The sequence below is a fragment of the Blennius ocellaris genome (genome assembly GCF_963422515.1).
Source record: "Blennius ocellaris genome assembly, chromosome: 4".
In the NCBI taxonomy this organism is placed as follows: Eukaryota; Metazoa; Chordata; class Actinopteri; order Blenniiformes; family Blenniidae; genus Blennius; species Blennius ocellaris.
The window spans coordinates 15,933,062-15,949,026 of NC_137653.1; the positions used below are offsets into that span (position 1 = coordinate 15,933,062).

Here is a 15,965-nt window from a genome sequence, read left to right on the forward strand (position 1 = left end):
ATTAAGACAATGACCACCAAATGTGTTGTTGACTTGGACACACAAATCACTCTCATTCCTGGGACTTGCTTTGACTGTGCTTAGGAAGGAGGTGCTCAAAATGTAGGATTGTCATGACGTGTACAGATCATTGACCTTAATGATTTGTATTTATTGCACCACTATTAAGAGTTGTGATGACAACACATGCACACTTATCACAAGATAGTGAGAAACAGATACAGCTCAACTCTTTTTGTGTCTGTATCAGTCATACTCAGAGAGGATAGGTGTCACGTTCTGCAACAGTAATCACGAGACATTTAAAGCAACATTAACCAGCTCAGATTGACTGGGTGTGATGGAAACTTCCATCACCTTCATGCAGCATTTGTTGTAGTTCAAGAAACACACACACCCACCTCCTGGGGCGGACCAAAGGAGGTGATTGGTTCAATAATCTCTCACTTGTGTTTGAAGTAGACACTTTAAATGAACCTGCTGGAGTCCTTTGAAATATTAATGTAGAGTTCTAACAAGCAGGTGAAACAAGATGAAGGAGTACAGCTTGAGCAATTTTAAGGGTTTAATTTTTGGAAATGCTGCTGTGGTCAAAGAGGTAAGACTATCTATCTATCTATCTATCTATCTATCTATCTATCTATCTATCTATCTATCTATCTATCTATCTATCTATCTATCTTTTCTGAGCAGGACCAGGAGGTGGATGATGTTGACAAGGAGCCTGAACGCGGACAATGGGCTAACAAGAGAGAGTACCTCCTCTCTATGTTAGGTTATGCTGTTGGACTGGGAAATATCTGGAGATTTCCTTATTTGGCCTACAAGAATGGAGGAGGTATATCAGTGTTTACTTTTCCTTCCTATTCTTTAATTGACAACCCTTTCCCCATTGTAATGATTCGTTTTGAGCTTTTCTTTTCTTACCTGTGTCATAAAATCCTTCATTCCCCCCAGGAGCCTTTCTCATCCCCTATTTCACCATGTTGCTTGTGGCTGGAATTCCTCTTTACTTCCTGGAGAGCGCTCTCGGTCAGTTCTGCAGCCAAGGTCCAATCAACATATGGAGAATGGTGCCTCTACTGCAGGGTGAGACCTGATTTAATGAGGTCCGTGGTTAATGGACAACTATGTAAACAAAGATGGCTCAATCTTCAAACCTTAACCCTTTCTTTTAAAACATGCTTTACCTGAGGTATTAGGTTTACAACTCAGTCTACCACTTCATGCCAATAAATGTTGCCTCCCATGTGATGGAGTGACTTTCCACTCTAAGAACAAAGATTTCTTTAAGGGTAGAGCTATAATGAAACTATACTGTCACCCTCACAACAGAGGAAATTGTGTTAGCAAAACACCAGCCGGATCCAAATGATAAGAAAATCAGCATGTGTATAAAAGGAGATCCTGAGATTCTACAACTATTGTACCTCTTAGATGGTGCAGTGTGTGTGCTACAGTCAAGTCCATTTGTCAAATACTACTGGCTAAAAATATATTGTAAAACGCAGCTCACAACTTCATTAATATAATATATAAATGGCAACATGGCTTGGTTGGTAGAGCGGTCGTCTCCCAATCGGAAGGTTGCAGGTTTGATGTCCCATCTCTGCCTGCATGTAGGCCAGAGATGAGACACCCCAAGTGTTCTTGGTCAAGACACCGAACCCTGAACTGCCTGTGTGACTGCAGTGTGAGAGTGAGTGGTTGGTGGTGGTTGGATGGGCCGATGGCGCACAATAGAAGTCTCGCTATTCACATTTTACATCACAACTGGCCTAAAGTTTGTCTTTGTGACATTTATTATAATACTTTCACCTGAAACACATACAGGTAACTTGCACATATTTCTTTGCTTGCAACAGTTCCATAAAGAATATACCAAATTTTCAGTTCAGGAGCCAGAGGCAGGGGAGAAGTTCTGTTTGCTCACTATATTTTCTGATGTTTCTTTTTGCTTGATCTCCCACCAGGTGTTGGTGTTGGAACAGTCATGGTAACAGTTGTGATATCAATCTACTACAACGTCATCATCGCCTACAGCCTGTACTTCATGTTCGCCTCCATGCAAAATCCTCTGCCGTGGTCAGACTGTTTCAGCTGGTCTAACAGTAACTGCAGCACCACACCGATAGGTGCTCAGTTTATCTGCTACTTTTGTGAAGTTCTGATAAATCTTTGTATTACCATCAAGTATTTTTGGCATAAATACTAGGTTTTGGAACGTCAGTGACAGCGACAGTCAGTAATACATGTCAAATAGTGATAATATTGAGACATGGATCTTGTCTTTCAGTGCATTGTAATGTAAGTGGTGTGTTGGTGGCCAACTGGACTGAACAAAACATAACCTGTCCTGAGTCCGATAGGATCCAAATGCCAGTCCAGAGCCCGAGTGAACAGTACTGGAAGTAAGGATCGTACGTTCACGTCAAACGCATAAACACACATACGAATACACACTCAGTTGTCATACCACTGTTGTTGTATAGAAGGTTGTCTCCTTCCATTCCCTGCTCAGTCTTGTGGTACTGAAGAGATCCAGCGGTCTTGATGAAACAGGGTCTGTAATTTGGCAGCTGGCTCTCTGTCTGCTGCTGAGCTCCATAATTGTTGCTGCAGCGCTCATCAGAGGCATCAAGTCATCAGGCAAAGTAAGTCAATATGCCCCACATATGACGTACAGCATCATATTATTATTATTATCATAATCATAATAATCATCATCATCGTCATTATCATTATAATTATTATTATCCGACATGCTCCCAGACACTCACACCACTTGCAAATAAAGTGCTTCGAATCCACAATACCCAGTCCAAGCATGCTAATTTACAAATTTATTGCATTTTACAATGTATATGTTTTTGTCCTTGACAGAAACTACTTGCAGATTAAATTTTGCACCCATGCTTTTTTGTAGTTGGATACTATTATTTGACGGGCATTTGCTTAATCGTTCTCCAGTCGGCATTGGTTTTTCCAGCATCAGAGCACTTTAACTTCTAAATACGGTATATAAAAGAATACAATGGGGCAAATTTGGCTTATTACAAGTACTGACTACACAGACAGACACTCGCTAATATCTTTTTTTTTTATTATTTATGCTATGCTAATGAGAAACCCTCTTCATCCATGTGACCCTCTTCATCCATGTGACAAAATCAAACACATAGATAGTACAACATTTATGGATCATTACGTTAAGTACAATATACATTTTTCTCCATATTTCAAACTCAGACTGAAGATCATGGTGATTTTCTAAATACAATCTATCACATGTTCACAAAGTTCCCTTTGTGTTGTTTCTCCAGGTTGTGTATTTCACTGCAACGTTTCCTTATGTGGTGATTTGCATCCTGCTGATCAGAGGTGTGACGTTAGAGGGCGCTCAAACTGGGATTGATTACTACATGGGTACAGAGTCAAATTTAACTAAACTGACTGAAGCAGAGGTAAACCCCCAGCTAAACACAGTTTACACATGACAGTTGTTTGATGTAAAATAAAACTGTATATGTCTGTGTGTTTTAGCCGTGGAAAGATGCTGCAACTCAGATTTTTTATTCACTCTCTATTTCCTGGGGTGGAGTCATAACCCTCTCTTCTTATAACCACTTTAACAACGATGTCTTCAAGGACACACTCCTGATCACGTTCGCTAATTCTGGTGGGAGTCTGATTACCAACATTATTATCTGTTTCCTTATTTTGTTATGTAAAATCTAATCTATACTTTCATTCAAACAAATGTAATATTCATTGTCTCTTTGTAGGGACCAGTGTGTTTGCAGGCTTTGCCATATTTTCAATCTTGGGTCACATGGCTCACATCTACAACATACCTATAAAGGAAGTGGTGGATGAAGGTCAGATAGATAAACTAACTCAGCAAAATTAACTGACAATTTCATTTCAACAGGTGGCTTCCAATGATGTTTTTTTTTGTTTTTGTTTTAATGTCTTTTTGCAGGATTTTCCCTGGCATTCATTGCATACCCAGATGCTCTGTCAAAGCTTCCCATTTCTCCACTTTGGTCCATTTTATTCTTCTTCATGCTGTTGACCGTTGGTCTGGACTCTCAGTTTGCAGGACTAGGTTTGATTTTACACTTTGAGCTGAATATGGGAAACAATAATGCCTCTGCGGTTTGATTGCTGAATCCACAATTTTGTCTTGTTGTCTTTAGAGGTGATAACTACCAGCCTGAGTGACACATTCCCCAAAACACTGAAAGGAAAACATGGTTTACTGATTGTGTTAATTAGTTGCATCCTCTTCCTGCTGGGCCTACCATGTGTCACAAAGGTAAGTCTGCTTCAATGTGTTGGATGCTTGAAATCAGCCACATCACTTGCTCATCGCCATACATTGTGTCTGTACGTGTGTTTTGATGACAGGCTGGGATATACTGGGTAACTCTCATTGACAAGTTTGTCGGCAGCTGGGTATTGCTTGCTTTGGCTCTCTTCGAGCTCATTAGTGTTTCCTACATATATGGTAAACAGTATAAATGATCATTTATATAAATACCAATGTAAGATTACAGATGATCTTAAACTGTTCTCACACTCGACAGGATTGAACCGTTTTATTGAAGATATGGAGATGATGATCGGAAAAAAGAGTTTTGCTTTCTGGCTGTGGTGGAGAGCCTGTTGGTTTTTTATCACCCCCTGTGTCATAGCTGTAAGTACAAAACTCACAAATTGTTCTTTCTTTTGAGTTCTAACTTAAAAAAAAAAAAAAAAGTATTACAGCTTAACAGTGTTGCTGCTATGAAGTAAACAGCTTTTTCAATGACTCCAAGGTAGAACTTTTCAAAAATGCTCTGACTCTGTCTCTGAGGAAATTACTGAAAGGGCAGCTTTTCTCACATCCTGCTATAGCACATATCCCCTCTGTTTTATTCTGTGTACAAAGTCAGTTTAAATTAATGTTTAGGGGCTCCTTAATCAACCTGGAGTGTAACAAAAAAAAAGAGGGGAAAAAACTATGCGTCTTTTCATAGTCATTAGTGTTTGAGTTGGGCACTGCAAACATTCAGGTCATGAAGCATTTTCTTAAAAAAAAAAAAAAAAAACGCACAGACTCCAGCTCCAGCTACTCTTCCAAGAAAGAATTAGACACGAGACTGACCCATGCAGTGTTGGCAGCTCGGCAATAATGCCCATTAACACACATCAAACTGACAAAAGTAAGGAAGTAGTTTTATTAAAATGAAAGGAATTTTATAAAAATCTTCACTAACTTTCACACTGATTAGGACTCAAAAGAGTGTTTAACTGTTTTCGTGTCAATTTAAGAGTTCAACAACTATTTTCACTCCCCAAAAGCACACAGAGAAAAGAAAACTTATCTTTATTTCCTGCCAGCAGCTGCTAAAATGTGTGCTTCATATCTTGTCTGTTTAGGTGATCTTCGTATGGTCGGTGATCTCCTTTGTGCCTCCATTGTATGGAACAATCCCATATCCAGACTGGGGCTTGGCTCTGGGCTGGTGCATAGTTGTTTTCATCCTCATTTGGATCCCTGTGGTCGCTGTGTTTAAGCTGGGCAAAGCAAAAGGAAACCTGTGGAAGGTTTGTGGAATATGTGCATTCTATATATCATTTCCGGCATAAGGGTTTCAAATTCATGCTGCTTTCTTTCTGCAGCGGTTGAAGTCACTGTGTTCCCCCTCTGAAGATTGGCACCCCTACCTGGAAGTCCACCGAGGGGAACGTTACGCGAAAGAAAGCTCCAATCGGAGGAAGAACAACCCAAACAGATCAGATGTGGATGTAAATGTGATCTCAGAGTCAAGGCTCTGATGTCTTTTCATGTTGAGTTTGCCTTCTCTTTGGTCCTACACTGTACTCGGTGCATCCCATTCTTCATGTTGATATATAATTTTCATAAAAAAATTTAAAAAAAGAATAAGAACTGCTGAATCATTCCAGAGACTGAAATATTTACACAATTTTGGTAGGACCATCGATACACCACTCTTTCAGTACATTTGCTTATGTTTGACATTCAAGATCTCATGGTCAAATGAAGACAGGGTTAAGGCAAAGGACAAAAACACATAGCGTAGAAACACACAGGTTTTGGCCATTTCGAGCAGGGTCCAGTACACAAGTAGTCAGTCACCGAAGCAATGAAAATAGTCAAAGGTAATCCAAAATGACAAGAAAAAAAGGGGATGACAAAGGTGCCGACCAGAGAGAAAAGATTGACCAGATTTCACAGGCAGGCTATTCTCTAATAGAAATCACAGACATGAGAGATGAACATGTGACTGACAATTGAGGATAACGCATATATGCACCAGGGAGAGGGATGAAGCACAGATGACAACACTCAAGGAGTATTTCAGTGTGAAGGAGCAAAAAAAGGAGGACAGACAACTTCAACATCACCATAAAACTATGGTCTGCATTTGGCCCAGATTTTAGAAATAGATTGTGGACATACAAATGAGACATTAGATTATTTTTAATAGTCTTTAATAAGCCAGCCGAATTAAAGGCAAAAACAAATCCTTGCTGGTGACTGGAAATGAACCGAAACTCAAAAATAACACTGGAAATCCCCAATGAGAGGTTATTGCATCAGTTGATTATTTGGAACATAGACCATCACATATCAGATGTGTGAGAGAGAGAGAGAGAGCGAGAGACAGAGAGGGGAAGGGGGGGAGTGTATGCACACACGCGCACACACAAGGAATTGCACTGTTTTCTTTTCTGTGGTTCCACCGAAAAATCCTTATCACACATTATGAGCTTTTCGAGGAAAGCTTGTGGCCAAACGTCACCGACCAAAGGTTAGACACGCAAAATACCAAGTTGAGACCGCAGGCTCTCTGTCACAGTGAGAACATGTAGCAGATATGCATCTCCATCTTTCCCTAAGCAACTGTGATATGGATTTCTGCATGAACTCCATGACCATGACCACCTACTGTATAGCTGTGACAACAATGTAATTGACATTGGTGGTGTCACAGTAATATTTTCACTTCACTTTTAATTTGGAAGCAAAAGTGAAGAGAAATGAAACAGTAGATGAGGGAATAAAGAAACGCCAGTGTTGAATGAGAGTCATACAATGTCCCACTTTGGAGACACAGGATTGAAATTAACCAAAGTGTGCCACAGAAATCAAAAGATACAAAAATAACATGACTGTGTGCAGCTAAAACTGCCAAAATGCTGCTACAAGTAGCTTATCTGTCAGGTAGATAAAGTAAACGTTCCTAATTTCTCAACACCGTATTGCTGTGCTGATATGTGGCTGCACTCTTTTATGTCATAGTTTTAGCAACAAAATTGTTGTTAGTATTGTAATCGTTAATTGCGAGCCAATCTTATTCACTTGAAGCACATGGATTAGCTTGTAGCAGAGACGATGAAGTGAAACATTCATTCCCCAGGATTAGGAGCGAACCTGTTATTTTATTGTCTTCATACTGCCGCAGCAAAGTGCTGCATTGCACACATGAATGATGGATTCTGTGTGTTAAGGTTGAAGTATTTTACTGCTCAACATATTGCTCCTGTCCTGCTCATCAATCAGCAGCAGAAGTCTTTTTTCTTCTCTTCAGTCCCTTTTCTTTTGGAGCTACTCTCTCTTGTGGCAAGAAAAAGCGACTGCGCTTTCTGTGTCATAACTAAAACTGTGCATGCAGGCCGAGACAAAAAGTAGCACTTTGAACAATTTAACTTACTACATACTACACACCACCAAAGACTTGAACGTGAATGTGATTAAGGTACCTAATCTTTCGGAACGACAATTGTTTCTGATGTGTGTTAAAATGGATGGGAATCACCTGTTGATATTGTTCTTTCAAAATGTGTAACATTTTTTATTTTTCCTTTTACTTTAGTGTGCCTAAAATGTAACGTACAAAGAACACAAACAGCTCGATAGAACGGTGTATGATCAATCTGACACAGAGGTTGATGCAGACGTTTTTGAAGGAGTAGTGAAGGAGTCACCCGAAACCTACCGAGTCATCTTGAGCAATGAAGAACTTGCTAATCATTGACACATGTTCATATTAATTTTGAGGGTTTGGATGGGAGGATCAGCACTTCATATAGAGTGATTTAACACAGATACTTCCCAATCATCATCTTCATTACCGTCATGCTCAGTAGCATCTGACAGTAGTGTCATTCTAAACTTCACCTCATGTGACCCTCCTAAAGAAGCAACCGCTGCTGAAAGAAGTCAACCTAAAAGGCCATGACACATAAACTATGAGGCAAAAGTAGTGAGTGGACATTGTTGTTCAGTCTAATTTTGATGTTGTTCCACTGGATGGAAAATGTTTTTACATAATTATTTTCCTGTCTTATGCATGGTAAGTTGAATGAAAACATCCTAACAACAAAGCCCGGTGCAAGCGTATGCAAAACCCAAATCTCTGAAAGATGCCACCAGAATCCTCAGATCAACATACTTCCTCCTGATATGACACAAACACATGCAAGAGTCATGCATTGAGGGTATGAAGAAACATTGTTAGTTGTTTGATTGTTTCTAATGATGTCTAATTGAATGTCATCATTGAATTCAAACACCAGGACGTCCCCTCAAAAAGTGTCAGAGTGAAGTATCCACAAGGGAAAGTTGCTTTGTTCCCTGATCTGGAAGACCCATATTCTAAAAAGTTACAAAAAGGTTTTTAAAACAATAAACACAAAATTGGCCTGAGAAATGTTGATGTCATAATGAGTCTGCATCTATTTAATCACATAGGAGCACTTCTACTATCCAAAGAGTGGTTCAGGATACCTTGCATAACAGCTGAAGAAAAACTGCAGAAGAAAGCGGTGCCTCAGTCTGCAAATGACCCAAAAGTAAGTTTACTAATTTATAACTAAATATATTGAGCAAATGTGTTGGCAGGAGTCACTAAAATTATGTTTTTTCTTGACTTGGTGGGCCAGGCCATGGTCAGCTGAGATCCTTGACCACTGAGGCAGTGCTATCTCATGAGGATGTGGAAGCAGCTCTTGTTTTGAAACACACTGCTGATGAAAACACTGTCCATTCTTGAGTGGGACAAAACATGATCTGAAACAGAGTTAAATTCAACTCTCTAAGAGCAAACTTAACACTTTTTTTTTTTTTTTACTGTGTATCTGTTGTAATCATAAAAGTGGAGTAGATATTTTACAGATACCACCAGTCATAATGTGACAAGGTTGCGGTGATATGTAATTGCAGGTCCCAAGCATACGCATGCCAAAAGTATTACCATTATGGGTGTATGTCATTAACCACAATGACTTCTACTCATCATCCATCACAGCAGCGGCTTGAAGTAGAAACAAGGATTTACAGTCCCACCTGAGTCACACACAGTCACAGCTCTACTCCTTTGTTTATCAGATAAAATGCAGGTACTCCTCTAAGAAATACGAGAGATGAGGCTTATACACTAATTTGGCAACATGACATTGTGGAGTGATAGCAGCTTGTGTTGCAATTTCAAGTCTGAAAATCTGGTTATTTATAGTTTGATGTAACATTCCCTGACTTGGTCTGAGTGAGTGTGACGATAACTTGCATCAACTTTGTGCTTCTGTTGTCTTTTTGCATTACACACTCACACACACACACACACACACACACACACACACACACACACACACACACACACACACACACACACACACACACACACACACACACACACACACACACACACACACACACACACACACACCTTAAGGGAGGATCTAGACAGGTGATTGGTTGAAACATCACTCCTTTATGTTGAAAGGGGCATTATAAGACAACATTTACGAGACAGGTGTCATAAAGGGATGAAGAGCTCTGAGAAGCAAATCAAACAACATGAAGAACTATGGCTTGAACAATTTGAAGAATTTAATATTCAAAAATCCTGCAGTGGTCAATCAGGTAAGAACATCTAAACTTTTTCTGTGGATTTTAAATAAGTAATTCATGACTCAATGACTTTGATATATGTAAGAATATGCATATAAATACCACTGTCCTAGCACTGCTAAATACTGTGACTATTGTAAATATGACTTCTCTCTCTCTCTTTCTCTCACTCTCTCTCTCTCTCTCTATATATATATATACACACACACACACGCGCACGCACACACACACACACACACATAACATAATAATAATATATGTTAATAACATAATATTAACATAATAATGTTTGCAACTTCAACCACTTTAAAACATGGTTTTTTTTCTAAGGAGGAGCTGAGTGCAGATGATGGAGACGAGAACAATGAGCGTGGAAACTGGAACAGCAAGACCGAGTACCTCCTCTCTATGATAGGCTATGCTGTTGGACTGGGGAACGTCTGGAGGTTTCCATATTTGGCCTTCAAAAATGGAGGCGGTATGCCAGTGTTTGCTTTCAAATCCATGTGCCCATCTATTACTTGACAACACCATTCTCATTCCAACATTTTCTTCATTTTGTCCAGGGGCCTTTTTCATCCCCTATTTTATCATGTTGCTGGTGGCTGGAATTCCTCTTTACTTCCTGGAGAGCGCTCTCGGTCAGTTCTGCAGCCAAGGTCCAATCAACATATGGAGAATGGTGCCTCTACTGCAGGGTGAGACATGGTTCACTGAGAAGTGTGGTTAATGGACAACTATGTAAACAATTTAGCTCAGTCATAAGACCTTAACTTTTTTTTTTTTACTCTTTAACCAAAGTACCACATTTCTCATCCTACTCAGTAAACCAATGCTTCTGTCTTTTAGGGGAAATTATGCTCTTTTGATGGACTGAAAAAAGAAAATTCTAATTGTTTGAAATATCATTAAAATATAAATTCTTACATTTGTGGATAATCTCTACAGGTGTTGGCATTGCAATGGTCATTGCTAATGTCATATCATCAATCTACTACAACGTCATCATCGCCTACAGCCTGTACTACATGTTCGCCTCCATGCAAAATCCTCTGCCGTGGTCAGACTGTTTCAGCTGGTCTAACAGTAACTGCAGCACCACACCAATAGGTGCTCTGTTTATCTCATATTTTTTGTTTGGGAGTTGTTGATGAAATCATGTGTTTAGTCACGATCTGCATTTTCATGTAATTGGGCCACAATGACATCATTTTGGTTTGACTGTCAGGCTCAGTGATTAATACTGTGGTCATTCTTGAGAAATCTACTAAGCCATATTTTTGGATTAAAGGTATAATGATTGTGCATTGACACATATGTTCTTTTATTTCAGTGCATTGTAATGTAAGTGGTGTGGTGGTGGCCAACTGGACTGAACAAAACATAACCTGTCCTGAGTCCGATAGGATCCATATGCCAGTCCAGAGCCCGAGTGAACAGTACTGGAAGTAAGGATTGTACGCTCACGTCAAACTCATGAACACACACTCAGTTTTCATACTACTGTTGTATAAAAGATTGTCTCCTTCCGTTCCCTGCTCAGTCTTGTGGTGCTGAAGAGATCCAGCGGTCTTGATGAAACAGGGTCTGTAATTTGGCAGCTGGCTCTCTGTCTGCTGTTGTGCTCTACAATTGTTGCTGCAGCGCTCATCAGAGGCATCAAGTCATCAGGCAAAGTAAGTCAACCCCCTACACAAATCAGGTTCTCATCCATCCGGTGTGCATATTACTGGCAAACAATCTGTTCATTCCGAAAACTAAACTGTCACACCACATAGAGACAAATCTGGTACTTATTTACTATGAGACAGTACAGAAAAGACTATTGTTTCATCGACGTCCTCAGCAAGTGTTTAATATCTTGCTGACATTTAATTCAACTGACAGTTAGTTACAATGGTCAGTGCATGCCTAACTAAACCACGGCTTTACAAACTGTGAAAAACTAAATAAGACAGACTTGTGCAGGCTTACTCTATTTTACTTTAGAGAGCCAACAACAAACCGATTTTAACATCCCAGTTGTAACGATCAGCAGAGGTCAACACAGCTACATTACTAGAATACCATTAAATGATTAAAAAAAATTGGAGATATCAATCTAAAAATAACAATTCATTATCACTGTTCACTATTTCATGTGAAGATGCTGATACAGACACCTGTTAAGTAGGATATAAGTACAACCTACAAAGATATTGTCCATAACTTTAGCTTTATGGGGATTTAGAGATATTAAGGCGTAGTTGATACATTAAAGCAAGGCTAACTATTTTAATTCAAAGTGATGCACATACTTTCATAGCATTCTTCTTAACTAGCGCTTGTTAGAAATGCTTCCCTCTATATTACAGCTAAATCAAAGAACAAAATGTGCATTTGTCTTTGTCTATCATCTTCTAAGAAAAATAGCTTTCACCCAGAAATTCGAGAAGAAGAAGTTGATCACTTGTGCCGATACTGGTGCATGGAAATTGTTAATTAAGCACAAATATATGTTTTTGTTGTTTCTCCAGGTTGTGTATTTCACTGCAACGTTTCCTTATCTGGTGATTTTCATCCTGCTGATTAGAGGAGTGACACTAGAGGGCGCTCGAGATGGGCTTGATTTCTTCATTGGTACACAGTCGAATTTAACTAAACTGTCAGAGGCAGAGGTAAACCTCCAGCTTTTTGTGACCAAACACAGTTTACACACAAAAATAAAACTTTCCGACTGAATGTGTGACTATGTGTTTTAGACATGGAAAGCTGCTGCAACACAGATCTTTTTTTCACTCTCTATTGCCTGGGGTGGAGTCACAACCCTCTCCTCTTATAACCACTTCCACAACAATATGTGGAAGGACACCCTCATGATCACACTTTCTAATTCTGGTAAGAGCCTGACTACGAGCACAATAAAAAATAAAAATAAAAAATTATATATATATATATATATATATATATATATATATATATATATATATATATATATATATATATATATATATATATATATATATATATATATATATATACGGTATATATATATATATATATATTTAATATGTACTCTCTTTCTATTTAGGGACCAGTGTGTTTGCAGGCCTTGCCATATTTTCCATCTTGGGCCACATGGCTCACATCTACAAAGTATCTGTTAGAGATGTGGTGGCTGAAGGTCAGATACACAAAGCATCACTAAGATAAAATACAAATTCTCGTGAGGTTGTCTTTGATAACTTTAATTGTGTGTCTACACAGGATTTGGCCTGACTTTCATTGCATACCCAGATGCTCTGTCAAAGCTTCCCATTTCTCCGCTTTGGTCCATTTTGTTCTTCTTCATGCTGTTGACCGTTGGTCTGGACTCTCAGTTTGCAGGAATAGGTCTGATTACAATCTTCTAGTGGATGCTATACTTCATATTGAAAACATTAAACATTCCATCGTAAGGTTTCTCTAACTTCAATTGTGTCTTCTTGTCATTAGAGGTTATAACTACAAGCCTCATTGATGCATTCCCTAAAACCTTGAAGTCCAAACGTGGTTTATTGACTATCGCAGCAGCTTCGTTCCTCTTTCTCATGGGCCTGCCATGTGTCACAAGTGTAAGTTTGCTTCACTGCATCTTTGCATTGTATGCGTCTGACATGGAACTGGATAACTTGTTTACTTTTAGCATGGGAAAGGAACTTATCTGGTTCGACAAGATGAGTAAATTCCACAAATACTTGTTTCTAAGAATGCATCATGCAAATGTAAATTTTGCATGTATATGTCATTTAGTTTTAGATTACAATTATGCATCCCTTAAAATGAATGTATTCATGTCCCTGATGTATCTATGAAGAATTTCAAAGATCGATCTTGTGAAAATGTTAATGACAACAACATCCTTCTGTTTATATCGAGGAAGAAACCAGTCAAACGTAAAATAATGTTGTAAAAATGTTTCTGCATTGTCACCAATATCCCAGCTATGGTATGTTTAGTATATTAGAGATAATATACTGATAGCAACATGGCTGGGATATTGAGATTTTGAAGAAACCTGGTAGAGATGCAGATGAGCTGTGTTGTAATAGGTTTTAAAGAGCTGTGGTAGTAGGAACAAACCTTTATGACAGTTGGCCAAAGATGTTGTTGAAACACTGACTTTACTGTTCTTACTTTTAAAGAAATGCTAATAAAGCTAATGACGTCAAAATAAGATTAACTACATGAACATCAAAAACAAATGCGCAGGTCATCAAACAATATATGTTATATTATAATGTTTTACAAGATACACAATATCTTGATGTGTACATCTATTTCTGTGTGTGTATTTGTGATAGGCTGGGATATACTGGGTAACTCTATTGGACAATTTTGCTGCTGGCTGGGTGCTGCTTATTCTGGCTATCTTCGAGGTCATTGGTGTCTCCTACGTTTACGGTAAAAATTGTCTTCGAGAAATTTGATTCATGTGCTCATGAAAGTGACCTTAAACTTAACACTTTAGCATGTTGATTCTCTTCTTATAGGAATAAACCGTTTCATTGAAGATATTGAGATGATGATTGGCAAGAAGAGTTTTGCTTTCTGGCTGTGGTGGAAATCGTGTTGGTTTTTAATCAGCCCTTGCATCATGGTGGTGAGCACAACCTCACCAATTATTTAGTATATAAACTATGCACTCAACACTACTCAAAAATGCATGAAGAAATGGGGAATCCTCTGTCTATCTCATCCAGCAGCCGCTGAACTTCCTCTCTTTGTCTAGGTGATCTTCATATGGTCGGTGATAACCTTTGTTCCTCCTACCTATGATGGCATCCCGTACCCGGCCTGGGGATTGGCTCTAGGATGGTGCATGATTGCATTTATTGTCATTTGGATCCCTGTTGTCGCTGTCTATAAGTTGACAAAAGCAGAAGGAAGCCTGTGGCAGGTTCGTAGGCTCATGTGTTATCAATATACAACATCATGTAAAGAGTCTCCAGGTCTTAAATTGATGCGGCTTTTACTTTCTCCAGCGTTTGAAATCACTGAGTTCCCCATCTGAAGATTGGCACCCCTACCTGGACGTCCACCGAGTCGAACGTTACTCAAAACAAAGCTCCCATCAGGGGGAGAACAACCCAAGAAGACCAGAAGAGGATGTGAATAAGATCTCAGAATCAAGGCTCTGATGTCTGTTTATGTTTAAAGAAAAGAGAAGCTCAGGACTCGCACACAGAAAACATGTCATACTGTTTACTCACTGCTTTCAACTCGAAACTACAGCAATAATTTTCAGGAATCTATTCTCAGGTTTGAGAATGAAAACACAATGAATGTAACGAGAGTGATTTCACTGTCACATCTTTTATGTTTGAGAAAAGCCTTGTACATTATTTCCATTTATTTACTCCATCTAGAGTAAGCACGAATAGATTGTATGAAGACCAAGATTAGATAAATGAAGTAAACAACAGCCTGTAATGAGTTTGACCCAGCTGTATCCCAGTTAAACAGGTTTTATAATTTTTACACCAAAGAAAAATCACATTACATTATATCAAAGTAACTGAATGGCGGTTAAGACTGAGCTACACATTCCTTCCAAAATAAGCTATTGGTCACATGCACAGTGGAGCAGTGGCAATACAGCAGAGTATACGTTTTTGAGCTTAAGGCATATCAAAGAAATAATGAGTCACTCATTTATCACGTCAATGTATTGAACTCTGAACCTTTGAAACAAAAAACTCATTATTGTGCAGAGGTTAAAAGAGGTATACATACATGACTCACCAGATTTATATATTACAGTAGGAACGTATCACATTTAAACATTCATGAATGAATTGAACAGCGTCAATGAATATTGTGAAACACATGTAGTTGTTAAATATATGTAAAACAATAATGATTTGTGCATAAATGAGAATTTAATTTGTCTGGTTTTCTTTTATTTATCTATTTTTGTTTTTAGCTTATATAAATATATGCTTTTGCGGTGTAATCTATTTAATGCAGTACCGTACACTTAATACAGTCTTTTTTTTGTCAAACTAATAGCTGTAGTTTGATC

At 38.6% G+C, this 15,965-nt stretch overlaps 1 protein-coding gene across 1 annotated transcript; it reads left to right on the forward strand.

Moving 5' to 3' along the window:
• Positions 1 to 532: 532 nt before the first annotated feature.
• Positions 533 to 15,081, forward strand: LOC308129508 (uncharacterized protein; the record flags this gene model as incomplete). Its single annotated transcript, XM_080495452.1, is given in 31 exon segments — positions 533 to 598; positions 694 to 838; positions 958 to 1,089; positions 1,974 to 2,135; positions 2,297 to 2,411; positions 2,522 to 2,654; positions 3,324 to 3,464; positions 3,544 to 3,679; positions 3,786 to 3,878; positions 3,983 to 4,146; positions 4,149 to 4,173; positions 4,176 to 4,318; positions 4,411 to 4,510; positions 4,590 to 4,699; positions 5,425 to 5,592; positions 5,668 to 5,793; positions 10,253 to 10,400; positions 10,489 to 10,620; positions 10,871 to 11,032; positions 11,256 to 11,370; positions 11,466 to 11,598; positions 12,439 to 12,579; positions 12,664 to 12,799; positions 12,993 to 13,085; positions 13,169 to 13,311; positions 13,314 to 13,361; positions 13,363 to 13,515; positions 14,245 to 14,344; positions 14,434 to 14,543; positions 14,673 to 14,840; positions 14,926 to 15,081. Coding segments are annotated over 31 exon segments (3,897 nt in total).
• Positions 15,082 to 15,965: the final 884 nt, after the last annotated feature.